The following is an 18,768-nucleotide window of genomic DNA, read 5'->3' as shown; positions in this document are numbered from 1 at the left end:
CCCATTCATACGGGATCACCATGTGCTAGTCCGCTCGGACAACACGTCCGTGGTATCCTATGTGAACCGACAGGGCGGTGTCAGATCCAGGAATCTGTGCAGGCTGACAGAACGCCTTCTCGTGTGGGCTTACCGCTCGCTGCGCTCGCTGAGAGCCGCGCACGTGCCGGGCCACCTGAATGTCGGTCCAGACAGACTGTCCAGGGACAACATTCCCCCGGGAGAATGGTCTCTGCACCCCCAGACAGTCCAGTTTCTCTGGCGCCTATTCGGCAGAGCGGAAATCGACCTCTTTGCGTCGAAAGACAATGCTCAATGCCCGAAGTTTTATTCGAAGAGCGAGGACGCGCTGTCCCAGACATGGCCCAGCCTCCCGCTGTATGCTTTTCCTCCGATCTCCCTGTTGCCACAGGTCATTTCGAGGATCAGAGAAACGCACCACTCAGTGCTGCTTATAGCCCCGCGATGGGAAAACCAAACTTGGTACCCAGAGCTAGTGAGGCTGTCGCACTCACCCCCATGGCCGATCCCGGTGAGAAAGGATCTCCTCTCCCAAGCCGGTGGATCGATCTGGCATCCCCATCCAGAGCGCTGGTCGCTGCATGCATGGGTGATCAACGGATACCCGTTGACCTGTCAGAAGGGGTCGTGAACACGATCACACAGTCGAGAGCCCCCTCCACGAGACGGCTCTACGCGTCTAAATGGTCGGTGTTTTCTAAATGGTGCGCTACTAAAAACTTGGATCCGCGCGCATGCGGGGTCCCGCGGGTGCTCTCCTTCTTACAAGAGCTGTTGGAGAAGGGCAGATCCCCTTCCACGCTCAAAGTATATGTGGCCGCTATTGCAGCGTTCGCTGAGACGACGCGCGGCCGGGCAATGGGAAGGAATGAGCTCATTATCCGCTTCCTCAGAGGAGCTAGACGGATGAATCCCCCGCGGCCCCCCTCGGTTCCCTCGTGGGATCTGTCCTTGGTCCTAGCGGCCCTAGAGGCTTTTCCCTTTGAACCGCTTGAATCCGCGGATCTAAAGTATCTGTCGCTTAAAACCGTTTTTCTGATAGCTCTGTCTTCAGTCAAACGAGTGGGTGATTTGCACGCGCTATCTGTTAGCCCTGCATGTCTTGAGTTCGGGCCGAATGACTCGAAAGTCATTCTCAGACCGAGACACGGTTACATCCCCAAAGCGATTGGAACCCCGTTTAAGGCACAAGTTATGTCCCTCTCGGCTCTGCCAGCATCCGACAGTGGGGACAGTGATAACCTCCTATGCCCTCCGGGCGCTGAGAGTTTACATCACGCGCTCCGCCGCTTTCAGGCGTTCAGAGCAGCTCTTTGTTTCCTTCGGCGGACGCACCAAGGGTCTTGCCGCCTCGAAACAGAGCTTGTCCAGGTGGATAGTGGACGCGATAGCAGCAGCTTATGCCTCCAGACACCTGCAGTGCCCTCTGGGCATCAGAGCCCACTCCACTAGAGGCATGGCCTCGTCGTGGGCCTGGTCCAGCGGAATTTCTAATCACGGTATTTGTATGGCGGCGGGCTGGGCCTCCCCATCAACATTCGTGAGGTTTTATAACCTGGAAGTTCCTGCCCTACAGGCAAAAAGACTGTCAGCATAAGTGACATGTATGCTCTGCCCATTTCTCGTGTGCAGACTACGTTCATATGCTGGCGCTATTCTGGTACTATACTCAGGGTGAAGTGTTTGACTCAGACCGGCTGATCCGCTCTGTTTCCTATTTCCCGTTACGCGCTGTTGTCGGTGCTGGCCCGCGCTGCTGGCCGCCCGTATTATTCTCTGTCGCGCGGGAATTTTTCCCTTCATGTGAGACCGACTATGTCGTTTTTCTCCTACCCTTATGAGTGCTTATGTACTGTATGGGCTCGCTCTGCCGGCCCTACTGTTTGTACTGTTATATGTTTATAGACCGGCCGCGCCGCTCTATTTCATATGCTGCATGAAGTGCCTGTACTGCGCTGGCCCGTCTCTCCGACCGGCCACATTTCCCAGCAGAGTGTTTTCCCCGGTTTCCCTGGGATTCATGGGCTGGATGCTCGGCGCACACGGCGTTGACAAAGGGTTCCCGATGCGTAAGCTAACCTTACGCAATACGAGAGACCTCTCGTAAGAGAACGTACTCGGTTACTAATGTAACCTCGGTTCTCTCTAGAAGAGGGAACGAGTATTGCGTAACCTGCCGTGTCGCGCCACGAGCTTTTGCGCTTCAGACTGCGAAAACCAGAATTTTAGCCTATGAGCGCTGAATATATACACGCTGGCCACACCCATTCTGACGGTTAGAAGGGTGCGGAGGGCGCGAAGCGCCCTCATTGGTTGCCGCGTTCAGAGCGCTCACCGATAGGCTTAAGCAGTTGCCGCCGAGCAGCCAATGAGCACGCTCATACAGCCTGCCTAGGTCTGTCGGCTGCTGCACTGCGTTGACAATGTATACAAAATTAAGGATAATTTTTTGGCTTCAGATCTCGAAGAAAGAAGACTTTCCCGATGCGTAAGCTAACCTTACGCAATACTCGTTCCCTCTTCTAGAGAGAACCGAGGTTACATTAGTAACCGAGTACGTTTTAACCCAACTTTGGGTCAAATGTGGATAAACCCAAACGTTGGGTTAATTTTTTGGGGGTTTATTCATATTTGACCCAAAATTGAGTTGAAACAACACAAGAATTTTTATGTCTGCAGAAAAGTGCAGTTTCCCACAATTAATTGTACTAGGCACAAAACAGCCTAACACTTAACAAATAAAGTGAAGGAAAACATTAATTGGCCCGTTTTGTTCATAAAGTGAGTTCCAAACAGCTTTTACTGCACTAGAGCGCCATCTAGTGTTCATTACCAGCAATTAGACTTCCCAAGATTGACTTCACCATCCAGTATACACTCGATTACTCTATAAATCACTCAGTGTAGCTTAGCTCAGTGTTTTACATTTATGCATTTTGATAAACAGTCGTTATGAGAGAATCGGATCTGTTTAATTGCATTTATTATTAAACGCACATAAAAATATCTTTTTGGCACAGCTTTGCAAACCACTGATGCTTTCCAATAATTTCCAATGGTTCATTACTGGAACATTTTTATTAGGATGTACAATGTGGCCATCTGGTGGCCAAAATGATTAATTTCTTCTTTCATTTTCTTTATTCTGTACTGGTATCTATTTGTATTTCTGTCAGTTACACTTTCTTTTTTTTTTATGTCTTTATGGTTCTTAATTTTAATTGTATGCAGCAATGCTGCAAATGCTTTGGTAATATATATATATAAAAAAATAATTGTTATGCCAATAAAACATCTTAAAACGGAAACTGAATAGCATCTACTGAATTGATTTACATCTATGAATCATATCTATAGGCATCACTGCTTTATATACAGAGGCATACACTCAGACAGGTCTAAATCTCAAATTAAAATTAAATTAAATTAATTTTAAAATAATGAACAGACTCAAACCAGCATATCCCTATGTTTTCTTTATTTGAAATGAACAAAATTAAAACGAAAGTCAAATCTAAAACAAATAACTGTGAAAAAATTCCCCCAAATCCTAACTTTATTACAAACAATATACAGTAACATGTCAATTAACAAGACTTTCTAATAGTCAAAAGACTTTCAATCCATGTTTGCTTTGGACAGGCACATTCTGACAAATGAACCAAGATATGTTGTCATATAAGAGTACACTACAGTCTATCTATGGTACACTAGTGTTGCAAAAATACTTATAAATTTACTTAAATGTGCTGACAAGTTTAATCATTCAGCATGTTGTGTCGGTGTCTGTCCGTCGCTGAGAGAGAGAACTCTGATTGGCTGTTCAGGTTAGTGAACGAGTCAGCGCACGAGAATAAACGCGGAAGTGATGAAAGCAAGCAAAGAAGTCAAGACGGTAGCCTACAGACAGAAGGCTACATCATCTTACCTGAGCATTCAAAAGCATGAATATTTTCATAATAACATGAGGCAACTTGAAATACTGAAGAAGGTATTGAAAAAGCTGCTTTGCTCACAGTTTGTATCTGAAATCCTAGTTTCGGTTTCCCTTTTTGAATGACTAAAATAGAATATTGACACCTGCTGATATCAGGGGGCCAATGTTTCAGAAAAAACTGAAGTTTCCCTGGGCGCCGCCATTGATTAGCAGACCCCCACCTGCTGTTAGCATCCCATTGACTCCCATTCATTTTGGCGTCACTTTAATAGCGAATAACTTTACATCTGAGGCGTTTAAAGACTTCATTTGTCCATTATTTATTTCTAAAGAAACACAACAATGTATAAAAGGCTCCATTACCTTGTATCTTACGTTATGGCCCCGTAGAAGCAGTTTTTGTAAAAATAGGCTAACGATTGCATCATAACCACACGACTCTCTGTCGCACAGTAGAGAGATTACCGTATGGACAGGAGGAGAAGCTCATGGGCAATCGGGGGGACGTGGAGGCAAAATGACTAAATAATTCATCAGAATACTTAGCAAAAGTTTCTCCTGCTCCTGTCTCACGGACATCTCCTACTCACACTCTCCGTCTCTGCAAGTTTCGGAAGGGAATGATTCAGATTTCTCTTGGCACAGCTGCTAGAAGACAGACGGGTTGCTCACGTCACATCTACGTCGTCAAGCTCAGTTTGAGTCTGCGCAGTACACTCGACCATCAGGAAGTGAGAGCTTCTAATTGACACTTTTCTCCGTTGAATCCAATGGGATCGCTATGTCCATTTCTTTTACTGTCTATGGCTGATATAGACACATTTCCTTACACGCAGGCGCAGGACACACATACCAGTTGACAGTCTCCTTTTGGTGTTTTCAAGTGCAGTTTTTTGGCTGAGGCGCAGCTGACGAGAGGCGACAGCACAATTAGCTTTCGTTGCTGATAGATCTTTGACGGCAATAACGCACCGACTGCAACAAACGCCCTTCCTCTGGTATACTTCCGAGTGCAGTGGGACCTGAAAGAAAACACATCCGATGACTAATGAAAATCTTTGCTTTTGTATGGAGGATGACCAATGAAATGTGTGGCACAAATCAAATATATAACTAATATAGTTTCTAAACCATCTGAAGCTAATGTGTTTAAAGAGGACATGTTCAGCTTTCTTTAGTGTGTAATGTTGCTATTCGAGCATGAAAAAGCTCCAGTTATTCTCTACATCAGTGTCACTGTTTCTGAACTCCCTGAATCGCCTCCAGTGTTATCTTGACGTTTCTTCCGGGAACGAACACGTCACAGTATTCCTCATTTTAATAATTTATTCGCAGAATAAAGGGGCGGGACCTGGTTGAGTTAGTTAGTAGTGTGATGAAACTTGCGAAAGGGGCGGGACACTTCCCAAACACGCTTGAAGCGCTCGACCAATCGCAATACACTGATCCAGCCAACCAATCAGAGCACAGTGTGCTTTTCAGAAATAAGGTGCTTCATAGAGAGAGGATCTAAACAAAGCGTTACTTTTAATGGGTGGATTTAGGATGTAAAAATTATCCCAATTGTACTAAACAGTTTTGAACAACACATACTGAGGGTTTGATTCAGATCAAAACCATGATTGGATTACATGATCTAATACCATTTCAGAATCATTTTTCTTCCTTCTTTTGAACAACCTATTTTCAAGATTTGATCCAAACCGATTATGCCGTGATTAAGTCGTTGAATGTCTTGAATGTTATGATCACACTCCTCTGGCACTCACTACATGCCCAAGAAAGGCAGTCTCTTACCGTAGTAAGTGACATTTTTTGGATTGAGTCGTAACCCAGCTCGGCGGATAGCAGCAAAGACCACCTGGAGGTGTTGCAGTGCCCCCTCAAAGTCAGGCCCATGCACCAACAGGTCATCCAGATACACCACGCAACAGCGGCGAGAGACACCTGCCAGGACCTGCTCCATCAACCGGGAGAAGGTGGCTGGAGCATTACAGAGGCCAAACGGCATTACCCGGTAATGCCATAGCCCCTGGCCGATGGTGAAAGCGGTCTTTGGTTTGGCCTCCAGAGCCAACTCCACTTGCCAGTAACTCCGGAGGTCAAGGGAACTGAATCAGCTCAACCCCGCGATACAGTCCAGGGTGTCGTTGATTTGAGGTAGATGGTACAAGTTTTCTCGTGACTGCGTTTAAGCGGCAATAGTCCACACAAAACTGCCAGGAGGAGTCCTTCATTTTGAAGAATAAGGGGCTGCCCATGGGATGTTAGACGACTCAATTACTTCTGCTTTTCCTTCTCCCGGATTGCTCTGCTGCTCGATTATGCTACCCAGCTGCTTCCCCTCTCTGCTTGGCCCAAGGGTACATCAACTGTCCTTTTTCCCTACTGTAGGGGAATGACTAAGCTTTGGTCACATTTATACAGGCCCCACTCAGTGTCAAAAAGTCTAGTCCCATAATACAAGCATCCAGCCAAAACCCATGATAAAACCCGAAATAAACCCTGACAATTAATAAAAGAACACTTGATAATCTTATAAGATAATTAGATCATTGCATTTGAAAGATAAAAAATAAATAAAAAATTGCAATAGATTTGTAAAGGTTTTTTTTTTTTTTTTTTTTTTTTTTTTCATGTTTGGTCCAGGTTTTTGTTGCATTTACACTGTTCTGACCACTAGGGGTCACCGTGGAGACGGTGGTCGGAGTGTTTCGAAGCCTCGACTCAATGCAGCACGTGCCCACCACTACCTGGAAGAACTACATTGCTCTGAAAAATGCAAAAATAACCAATTTCCTCTTATTGATGAAATGTGATATGATCTGGTAAAACCCACCACATGGTGAAATTTGACCTATTACAGGTTTTGATACCATATTAATGCGGGTTTCAAGTCCTTTCCAAATCTGTTTTTATGTCTTTCATCGTTTGTCTGAAGCAAAAGTTATGGTTATCTGAAATCGGCTGATCGCTGTGATTTTCAGGAACAGAATTTTGAGAAAAACTGGTTTAATTAACGTCACGTCCTACTAGCGGGACCATTGGCACTCTTTTTTATTGCCTTGTTTTCATATCACATATTTTAGTAATCATCATAGATTAGGTATCATTCGAAACCTTACGAACTGAAAATTAATCATGTGAAAACCGTTTTGAAATTGGACGATTGAGAGGCGAGCAAGATCTTTTAAGCGAGCAGCTACTTCAGACTCCGTTGTTCTCTTCTATTTTGATAGGTGAACTGTCTTTGTAGTGTTAACAGAAGGAGAGCTATGGGCGATTTTATTTTATTTATTTATTTTTGCACCTCCGCCATGCGTGTTCTTAAAGAGAAAGACACAGCCTTTTCAGCTTGCCACTATAAATTGCTATTTTTCTGCACTAAACTAGTGAATTTTGCCAAGATATATTCAGAGATGATAGATAAGATGCTATAGAATAATAATTGAATGAAAAGCCAATTTTGACAAAAAAAACTCACATTCGATCTATTTTAAGATCTTCCTGAAAACGTACCAGCGCGACATCCGTCGGGTTTTCCCAGATCGCATCACAATTGTATGTGTGCTTTTAGTATTTTCAGTAATGTGCAGCCTGTACATATCTGTTTACATTTAAAAAAAAAATGTGTTTTGGGGTTTCATGAGCAACACACCTAAAACACACCTGAAGTAGCTCATTAAGAATTATCAGGTATTAAAGGGACACTCCACCCATTTGCATTAAGCTTTGCATTGTTAGAAACCCAGTCATACTATTGAATGGTCGTGCAACACTCTCTCATTTTCCCCTGAGACGGGAGAAATCCGTTATTTACCTCTTACACTTCCTCCTACAATGACGCAAAAATCGTCATTTTGCGTCATTGTCGGAGGAAGTGTAAGAGGGGGGGATTTCTGTTGAGACTACAGACACTCGTTCCTCATCTTTCCCAGGGGGCGGGACCCGCTCACGCTACAGACCTATTACAGATCAGTGGGTGGGACTTTACTCTCTGAAACTGAAAGCAATATCCTCCATCTTGTTTGAAGCTAAGCTAACAGGCGCTGTGGAGACAGATGTAAAGTTATGACAACAGCGGAGGAGAGTGCTCAATATGATATAGAAGAAGAGGATTTCGGAAGTCTGATGCTTGAATCAGGTGTTTGTGGCTACCTTTACAAGCCGCATTATAGCGAAGAGCAGCCGAGGCAGAAGACCTGCCTGCCGCGGACGAGGAGCCCGGACTGGCTCGAGTTAGGGCGGACTGGTGGCGCCGGTGATCTCACTATGCAACTACGAACCGCTACGAACACAGAGATAGAGTCCGTCTGCGGCAAAGAATTTCAACGATGACAATTTCTCCTGGACGAAATCTCTGAATCAGACGAGGACACGGACGTTTGTGTTGAGAACTATCCTAGTTTCGCACCGCATATGTTCTGACTGAACATCCAGGTACCATGCAATAATTCACCTTTTCGAAAGAAATACAAACGAGGAGTAATGCACTAATGAGTTCGCCAACTAACTAGACATTTTATGTGAAATGAATTTCAAGCTCTGGTGGTAGCTAGCCTTGTAGACGGAAGAGTGATTTCTCTTATAGGCAGATATGCGCTTTCTGGATTAGTGGGAGTGGCTTGCGGAGCTGTGCAATGTGGTGCATTGTGGGAGTTGTTGTCTTTCATACAAATGCGTCCTGAAGTTATTTTTTGTCTTTTCTCGGTCACGAAGGCACCAAATTCAAAATTTATTTTACATTTCGACTACATATATGACCCACTTTAAATAAAAAACAATGTTCAAATGGGTAGAATGCCCCTTTAAGAATACCTGATAATTACAAACAGTTGTGATTGATTATGATTGGAACTGAAATACGTACACATACATGACAGACACAGTGTTGATCTAAATCAAGGTCATTATTACACTGGAATATTTGAGATACTCACCAGAGACAGAAACATTGAATAACTTGAATGAGTTTTTTCCACTTCTGCTGATCTGTAGTTTATACGGTCCAGAGTCTTCAGCTGTCGTGTTTGTGATGGTCAGAGATCCAGTCTGATGATCCAGCTTCAGTCTGCCTCTGAATCTCCCGTCAGGACCATGATCTGTAGTGGTCCCTCTGGTCCCTCCTTTGGATTCAGCTATGACAATGTCTTTGTCTCCATACATCCAGAGGATCTCATCATCTGTCTGTATTATAGTATGATTGTCCAGTAGGACAGATTCTCCTCCCATCACTAACACTGGCTTTATTTCATCTGTCAAACCAGCACAAAAATAGAAAATATAGTAAAGAATTTAGAACAAGAAAACAAACCATAGTAAAAAGCAGGTAAAGCAATGCTCAGTGTCTCATGTAAACTCAGCCTCTCATTATATAAATATAAATGTAGCTATAAATATATTATACAAGTCAAATAGCTCAATTCCCATGTCTGTTTTGATCGTGTTTTGGACAAATCATATTCTCTGATTCATTTATGATCAGTTACTGTAATACATGTGGCATTCATTCACTAATTCAGTGTAATTTTATGTCAGGAAACAGGTTGTAAACATTTAACTTAAAATCAGATCAATTTTATTTCATTTGTTCTACATTTGACTTTTTCTCATTGTTGTATGTTTGTACCATTCTACAGTTCTTATTTTGATGAACTCTAGACTTTATATTTTAGTATAAGGTAAAATTTAGGTTTTTATTTTTTAGGTTTTGTCACATTTGTCATGTGTTAGGTAACATAAGAGTTCTCTGCAGAAAATTTTTATATTCTTTGAGTAGACTGAGGGGCAGAATTATACTCACCAAAGAGAGAGACACTGAATCTCTTGAATGTGTTTTTTTCACTTCCACTGATCTGTAGATTATATTCTCCACAGTGTGTGGTTGTGGTGTTTGTGATGGTCAGAGATCCAGTCTTCTTGTCCAGCGTCAGTCTGTCTCTGAATCTCCCATCAGGAACATCAAATGTAAAGATTTTTCCTCTTCTGAATTCAGCTATTGGGGAATTTCCATTTTCAAACGTCCACAGGATCTGATCATCTGCCTGTAGTTCAGCATCAGTGTGTAATGTGATTGAATCTCCCTCCAGGACTGACACTGACTTCACTGCTTCTGTGTCAGCAGCACCCAGAAACAGAAATCAGAACAAGAAAACCAAATATGAACAAAATCAGCACTGATCATTCGCTCCAAATATCTCACCTACTCAGTGATTGATCATGAAACCCAACAATCAGCTTGAGCTGGTTTAAGGTGGACTAAGTTTGTTAAAGTCGGCATGAAACGTTAAGTTGAGATTGTAATTTTTTTCCTTGTTGTGACGTATATCCAAGTGAAAAGGCTTCTGAACTTAGAAAAAAATGTAGGGCGGGGCTTGATTTCGTCCATCGGGAATTGATTGGATCGTTGGAGGTTGGGCGTTGTAAACAAAATGGAGGCAGATTTGAATGCCATTTTACATTCAGTTGTGGAGGATTTCTCTGAGAGGCGGAGCAGAAACGAGACAGACACCGATAGCCGCACCCTCATCGGCTCTGGCCGCACCCTTTCGCCATGGCACGTGACCGAAAGAGAAGAGAGGTCGTTTCGAGGGGATGGTAGGGTAATGTATTTGATTAAAAATTATAAGGGCACATGATTTTTTTTTAAATAATGAAGTGCACAGATAACAAACACTACAATTTTACATATAAAAAGAAGATTTGTCGAATTTGATTTCATGCCGACTTTAAAGTTCGTCTTCCAGCCTGACCAGCCAAAGATGACTCTAAAACCATCCCACAGACCAGGGTGGGAGACCAGCTAACACCATGTTACCAGCTTCAACAGGGCAGGAAATAAAGTACTCATATACTCACAGTTTGATAAAACAATTGGAAACCTGGGGCCAGAGACCGGTTGCACCAGCTGTGTGCAAGTTACAACTTAGACTAACTTTGACGTAAAAAGGCACCAAGTTACACCTTGCACACAACTAAATATTTTTTTTAAGAACTTATGAATAGGCTGGTGCAATCCGACCCAGTTGCAAGACTGTCCTAAAATATAGTATAGTATCGTTTTTCAGATTCTAATTAGAGCAATCAGCTTTTTAATGTTACTGACTTAGAAAAGTTACGACCGGTCTTGAAGAAAAAAATGATTTTACTAACTGTACTTGTAAGAATAATTTAAGTCATTTATGCAACCGTCTACCTGAATTTGAACAAACTCTAATGCAGTCTAGCAAAGCTCATTGTTTTTCTCTTGCTTGTATTAGCTATAATATGATGTGCTTTACGTTTCAGTTTAGAGATCTTGAGGCGACGGTAAATCACAATAGCAACTACAGCAAACACCAGCAGGACAACACCAACAATGATCCACCTTGTTTCCCTTGAAGACAGACCTGGTGGTGAAGATAAAGAGAGACAGTCATTAGTATGAGTGAATAAATCTGACTATAACACTTATAGGCTAGTAGTAAATGTGAATCTGATTCTGTTTAATTTGAATCATAATTGAGCCTCTAATATAATTTTAGATATTATGATTTTCTAATTCACTGTGTTCATCTTCTGTATCATGGTGTTTGATGTGAACACAGGGCTGATTTCAAATAAGTCATTATTAGCAGTAAATGCAGATTAAACCGTTTTGAAACATGCCAGCGGTCTTAAAGCATTTACTGCAGATGTCATGGGCTCTGACATGTTCATAGATAACTAACAAAAATCATCACTGTATTAGTTTCTTCCAAGAAAAAAGAAAAGCTTTCTTTTATTGCCTGAGAAAATTGTAAATACTACTATTAAAAAAATAAAAATAAACAAATGCATACAAATACACACTATACACTAGAACATTTGTGAAATCAACGGTCAGTTTTTAAATAAAACTAAAACATTAATTTGAATAAAAAGTGATTGTCTTAAGAATCAAACCTTGATTTTATATATTTACTTTATAACATAGTATTCTATACAAATATTTCAGTAATTTGCACCACGATTATTTTGAGCGATTAACAAACAGTTAAAGATACAAATTTCATGTTTAACAATTCAAATTATTTTTAATTTGTTGATATAACTTCATGATTGTTTACAGAGCTCTGATTTACACTTGATCAACTCACCTCTGACAGTAACAGTGAACCTCAGGTATATGGCATGTCTGTTGATCTTCAGTTCATAGACTCCAGAGTTTGAGGTTTTGCATTGTGTTATAGTGAGAGATCCAGTCTGGTTATTAAGCTCCAGTCCGTCTCTGAATCTTTCATCAGCACCATCATATGTATAGAATAGTTGGTCAAGCGAGGACTGGTTTTTATAGATTTCAGCTAGGATAATGTATCCAAACATCCACGTTATGAAATCATCTTTCTGTATCTCAGCAAGACCAGTGTGTAGAGTGACAGACTCTCCCTTCATCACTGACACTGTCCTCATTTCACCTGTCATGACAAACACAAGAACAGAGAATGAAATGCTTACAGGAAGATTAAACAAATATTGCAGTTAAAAACGCTCACTAATAAAGAGAAGGCAGAAAAATCTGCCAAAACAATGAAATAAACTGTAACACGCACTTCCACGCGCACACATCAAGAAATCTCTTGCATGAGAAGCCTTTCTCTGATGGGGAAAGGTGTGGCCTCAAAATTGAAGTCACCATGAAATCAAAATGGACAATTCTTTTCTATTTTTTTAAATGAAATATTGCAGTATTTATTCTAAATGATTTCTGTCCACATCATTATTAGTTTTAAATTCATGTGCCTCTAATCTTGAATCAAAATAACTTTCCCTCTTGCAGCATCTCTTCTCTTCTCTGATGATGAGGGCGGGGCAACCTGTCACTCACATGCGATCCACCAATAGCAAACCAGAACCATCCAATCAATTCCCCACAGACAAAATCAAGCCCCGCCCACATTTGTTCTTGTTCCGTCACAATAGAGAAGAAAAGACGAGTGCAACATGCCGTCTTTAATATTACAGTCAGTTTCGAAACAAATGGTGTTGTCCTGTTAGTAACACTATGCCATTTATAAATCCATATATTTTTCCATTAGAGAGAGTTTGAAGACAATAGTTATTAAACTAATAGTTCCAGATATGTATCTGTTTTAGCCTTAAAAAAATTATCAAGTGCAAAAAACACTTTTAATCTTACATTTTTTAGTGCTGATCCAGTCAAATTCATTATTACATTAAACCCCGGTTCCACAGACCAGGCTTAAGTCTAGTCCAGACTAAAATACATGCTTGAGCTGTTTTAACTGAAAGCATCTTGCACTGACATATCTTAAAATATGCCGCAGTGACATTGTTTTGTCTCAAGATGGACATCAGTAATGTTTTTCTAAGGCATTTTTATAAAAGATAATTAAATGTCTTAATTGAACTAAGGCCTAATCCGGGCTAAATCTAAACCCTATCTGTGAAACCGGTCCTGAAAGGCACAAGCTACTCACCTCTGACAGTCACACTGAATGACTTGTGTATGGTGTGTCGGTTGCTGATGCTGATGTCAACTTCATAAAATCCAGAGTGTTTGATTTCAGTGTTCCTGATGGTCAGAGATCCAGTCCAATAGTCCAGCTTCAGTCTGTCTCTGAATCTCTCAGGACCATCATGTTTAGAGACTTTTCTATCCTTTCTTTTGATTTCAGCTATAGGAGGGTTTAGATGTTCAAACCTCCACCGTATCACATCATCTCTCTGTATTTCAGTAAGATCAGTGTTTAGAGTGACTGGATCTCCCACCAGCACTGACACTGTCTTCACTGCATCTACAGGCAGAACTGAAAAAAAAAAAAAAAAAAATGGAAAGAGTTACTGCAAGATAACTCTCCTGGATAAAGCAACAACACTTGTGACCCTACAGAGGTTAGTGCACATGAGAAGTCTCCTGTGTGTTGTGGTCATAAAGAAACGGTTCTACGACTAAATCACATCTGCTTAGCATTCATAACCATTTCTAGGCATATGAGAACTAGAGCAGATGCTAATTACAACATTTAGAAAATGTAATATTGTTACATTGAAATGTAAACATCTCAAAGTGTAATACTCACCAGTGACAGTGAATATCTTGTTAAAAGTATATCTGGTGCTGGTTACTTCATAACGTCCAGAGTGTTCAGTTCTGGTGTTTGTAATCGTGAGATCTCCAGTTTGAGTGTCCAGTTTCAGTCTGTCTCTGAATCTCCCATCATCATATACAGAGCTCTTTTTGGCTCCTTTGTTGATTTGAGCTATGAGGGCACCCTTAGCTCCAAACCTCCACTGTAACACATCATCTCTCTGTATTTCAGGAAGACTGGTGTGTAAAGTAACAGAATCTCCCTCCGTCACTGACACTGACTCACCAAACACTCCTGCAGATAAAAAAGGAACAGTTACACAGACAAAAAATAAAATAAATAGATGTAATTATAAACAGACTTTTGTTCCTTCCAGAAGCTTGTGTTCTGCAAGTCTGCATCATCCCAAAGAGACACACATGGAAACAATACATCATTATATCAGTGTAAGACTGGTTTTCCTGCCAAGACAGAAGAAGAGATCAAAACACCCTGCAATAAAACCATAAAACTCACTAATCTGGAGAAGATCGCAAAGAGAAAGCTATACTGCACTAAGAGTAGTTACATTTATATGAAAAACTAAAACATTATTTACATTACATTGCATATGATTAAAGAGTATGAACATGAAGGCTTGAGAGCCAATGATTTTGAACCTATTCCTGGTAAATTCAGAATAAAATGTCACACTCAATATGGAGCCATATTCCTAACGACATTATTAAATATATTGGCGAATTTGCCGTAAGATGTGATCTTGACCTCTGTAAGATTCCTTTGAAGGTATCTAATTTTCATAAACAAGTACTGCTTTTTGGAAAATGATATTCACCCATAACTTTTCACCTAACAATTCTACTCTTTGGAGTAATAGGGCTGTATTTATAGGAAAATCTCTGTTTAAAAGTAATTGGTATAGGAAAGGCATTATTTGTATTCATTATTTATCAAATGATAATGGGTATTTCTTATGTCATAATGACGCATCTTTTAGCAGTTATATGGCTTTAGTTGCCCCAAAGGTCAAGGAGACTCATTACAAGATAATGTTAGGGATTTACCCAGTTAGTGATTTAATACAGAAACAACCCAACAAGATGTCCTCTTTTTAAAGTGATTTAAATTCACCCTTCTCTGATGCTGTTGTTTTATTGATGGGTATCATATCTATACTTGTAAATGGATAAAAAGTAAGACCTCAGTGAGTTTGTTAAAATGTTTTAGAGCTTGAAATGCTTCAAAAACATAATAAAAAGTCTTAAAGTCTTTGTCAAAATCTTTATTATTGTAGTATATTTTTATTTTTTGTCTATATCATCTCCCTGTTTGTCTTCATCCTTGCTCCTTGCTTAGTTCATGTTTACTAGCATAAGGCTAGTTAACTAATAAAACCTTACAGTAAAGTGTTACCATTAGGCCATATAAAAACACAGATGTTACTTACAGCAAAGTTGTTACAAATAACCATCTCCATTACACTTAATTAACAATTAAACCAGGCAGATCCCATTTTAACAAAGATTGACATCGTGCCCTTTAAAAAGGTAATAAATGTATCGAGTCCTGGAAACTGTTAGTGCCTTAAGGCTATACTAAAATGTTACGCATAACTTACTAAACATTAACAATTTAGTAAGAAACTGTGTGAATAAGAATATAAAATAAATGAAAATAAATTTGGGATTAGGATTTTACAAACTGAAACGAAACAAAGCTTACCGTCTGTGGCAACATAGAACATAAAGATCACAAACACGTTCTTCATATTTCTGTAGCCTAGATGTCAGCAATAATCTGCTCCGCTGTCAGTCGCTCCCGAGGATAGAGAAATGAAAACTCGACTGAAGCTCGACAGAAGACTCCATGCCGACTGATGAAGGATTCATTTGATTAGCCAATATCTTTTACTGAAAGAGTAACTGTATATTTACTCTCTCGTTAAAATAAATAAATAGGCTAAAAGCAAAAAAATGGCCGAATCTTCTCCGTGACACTCGATTTCGATACAATCAAGGAAAGTTCTAGGATCAGTGACTGGATATTCCCAAGAAGTTGTATTGTGAAACTTAACTATCATGCACGTGACGTTTTATTGGGAGCTGTCCTCAGGACGAGTGCGGGGACAGGCACGGGAATCGGCTGACTGCAGCAGGCAAAACGGGGCGGGGCTGCACGTACGTGTAACTCCGCCCCATACCTACTCTGATTGGCTCAATCGTCTTTCACATGCATACATGGGACTGCGTCCCTAAAAGTATTGTAGCCTAGCCTACTCTTTTTGTGAAGAAGACTTACTTTTGAGTGTTTACTGTTTAGCAAAAGATTAGGGAAGCTTTGGGACCTACTTCGTCAACTTTAACGGACTCTGTCGCGTGCTTCCTGTCACCGTTAACTGCCCTGTCAATCATCTTGTCACAGTTAAAATCCTTCATTCAATTTAATTTAATATCCTACCATTTCGGAGAGAAAGGTTGTAGCACGTTGATCTGCCAGTCGTGGGTCTTTCAAGCGGGGTCTCTCCTCTTTGTGTTTGCAATTTGGATAATGATGCATTTAAGGTTAAACATATCTTTACAGAAGTTCACAATGCTGCTGCAGATGAAATATAATGTGGACAACATTACATAAATAGCCATCATTTTCGTCAGATTAGATACTAATGATTAGCTCAAACGATCCCTTTTATCTAGGCTATACCTCTCTACATAACCGCCGCCGGACTCGCGCATCCTCCATGTCTGTAGTTTTTTAACACTTTTTACTCGTGTTTGTAGTTCTAATCAAATCACCGTCCAACGCGCGATGGGTTGTGGGCAAAATTAGCCGAGTGTTCGAGGTTTCGGATTCTAACCAGAAAAAGTAGACCATCCGGCCCGGTTATATTTAGAATACTCATTTCAACATACAACAATTTGGGACGTAGGCTACTAATTCTATTTTCGAATAGTGGAGGGGGGCACAAAGTAACTCTTTTTGACTTTCTCAGTTTATGTAGGCTAAATCTACTTAGGGTTCAGAGTATTTATTTTTCCTAAATTAATTTACCACATGTCTAGTTTTATTTTTGAATACATATAGGCTTACATGTTTCTTTGTTTTATACTTTTATAGTATACTTTTTTCTTGATATGATATACCCCAAAAGAACATTTCAATACCTGGTCAATAACAAGAATCTGTCTTTGGAAACATTGTCACAGAGGATCCAAAGTTTCAACTAGGCCTACGGTTATATTGAGCGAAAAAACAGGCCAAGTGGGTTGAAAATGGATGATAGTAAAGATCTTGGATTGAATGCAATTCAGTCGTGGTGTCTTGTGTGAAATGCTCCACTGATTTTTGGTGATGTAATTGAAAGAAATAATAACAGTTACTGGAACTTGCTCCTCCTCTTGATTCAGATAGTGAATATAGTGTTTTCACCAGTTGTTACTAATGGTTTGACGTATTATTTGAAGCATTTGATTAATGATTACCACAAGCTGTTCAGATCCTTGTTTCCTGACAGAAGATTAATTCCAAAGCATCATTTTATGATACATTATCCAAGGTGCATTCGTAAAATAGGTCCACTTCTTCATGTATGGTGCATGAGGTTTGAGGCCAAACATAATTTTTTTAAACGATCTGTTAAAATGTCAAAAATATTACAAAAACCTTGGTAAAACAACATCAGAGAGAGACAATTAGCTTATCACTGGGAGAATTTTAATTTTCAGAGATTTGAGTTTGGTCCAGTGAGGAAAGAAATGATCGATAGCTTGGAGGGTGGTGAGAATTTAAGTGCTAAGTTTCATGTGAATGCATTTTCTGATGTGTCAACTACTAATTGGGTGAAAAACTTTGGAACTGAGTATCAAATTGGTATGTTTGTTTGTATTACAACAGATATGGAAATTCCTGTGTTCAGAAAGATCACAAATGTCATTATTAATGAAGATCAAGCTTTTATTTTGACATGCAAAGTTGACAGACTTTATTTTGATGACCACTTTAATGCATATTGTATTGAGGAGAGAGCTGATTCCTTTTCTGTTATTTCTATTGATGAGTTGATTTATTACAGACCGTATGACAAACAGTTTTCTAATGAAATGGATGAAAAAACATATGTAGTGCCACATTGCCATTTCGTGTGACTTGTACTAGAGGATTGGTTGTCCATTGTTAATGTAAAGCCAATGCTTTGTTGTGTATGGTGTGCTTTATTTAATACAGTTTCAATTGATTCCCAATAGTATTACAAATCAATACAGATCAATTCTACAAGAGTTGCATTTTAAACTTTACATCCTATGTAGTGTTAATATGGCAACAACTCGGTAGTGTTGAAAGAAAAACACACATTTGGTGTTAAATTTTGACACTACGCACTGGTGTTGGGTAAATTCAACACTAACCAGTGTTGACTGGTGTTAAATGTTAACTATTTAGAGAGTTGCTGCAACTCTGTCAGTGTTCAATATTTAACGCTTTGAAAAGTGTAGTTTTAACTCGATCTAGTGTGGACCAATATAGACACTTTTAAAGTGTTGAATTTAACTCTGTAGGTGTTGAATTAGCACTGCTGATTTTGCTGTGTACGGAGAACACACTTTAAAATGTATCTTAAAGGTAATAGTAGGTATGCAGCTAAAAATTACAATTCTTTCACCATTTACTCGTCCTCATGTCATTCCAAATATGACTTTCTCCTGTTGAATATAAAATATATTTTCAGAAATGTCTCATTGTTAA

At 40.1% G+C, this 18,768-nt stretch overlaps 1 protein-coding gene across 2 annotated transcripts; it reads right to left on the bottom strand.

Annotated features, from left to right (window-relative positions):
• Window positions 1-3,484: 3,484 nt before the first annotated feature.
• LOC307169925 (uncharacterized protein) lies at window positions 3,485-16,149 on the bottom strand. Of its 2 annotated transcripts, none has more exons than XM_079890797.1 (8): window positions 15,751-16,149; window positions 14,020-14,322; window positions 13,417-13,746; window positions 12,076-12,393; window positions 11,239-11,346; window positions 9,762-10,067; window positions 8,899-9,213; window positions 3,485-4,980 (listed from the first exon to the last, which is right to left on the bottom strand). In XM_079890797.1, the coding sequence occupies exons 1-8, from the start codon at window positions 15,794-15,796 to the stop codon at window positions 4,889-4,891; spliced, it is 1,818 nt and encodes a 605-aa protein (XP_079746923.1). In that variant the 5' UTR covers window positions 15,797-16,149; the 3' UTR covers window positions 3,485-4,888. The 2 variants fall into 2 exon arrangements, with proteins under 2 accessions (XP_079746923.1, XP_079746922.1); XM_079890796.1 differs by having other exon boundaries at window positions 9,762-10,070; window positions 15,751-16,147.
• Window positions 16,150-18,768: the final 2,619 nt, after the last annotated feature.

The sequence above is a fragment of the Squalius cephalus genome (genome assembly GCF_949319135.1).
Source record: "Squalius cephalus genome assembly, chromosome: 13".
Lineage (NCBI taxonomy): Eukaryota > Metazoa > Chordata > Actinopteri > Cypriniformes > Leuciscidae > Squalius > Squalius cephalus.
Note: the sequence above shows the minus strand (reverse complement) of the source record. Positions and strands in the feature narration are given on the sequence as shown.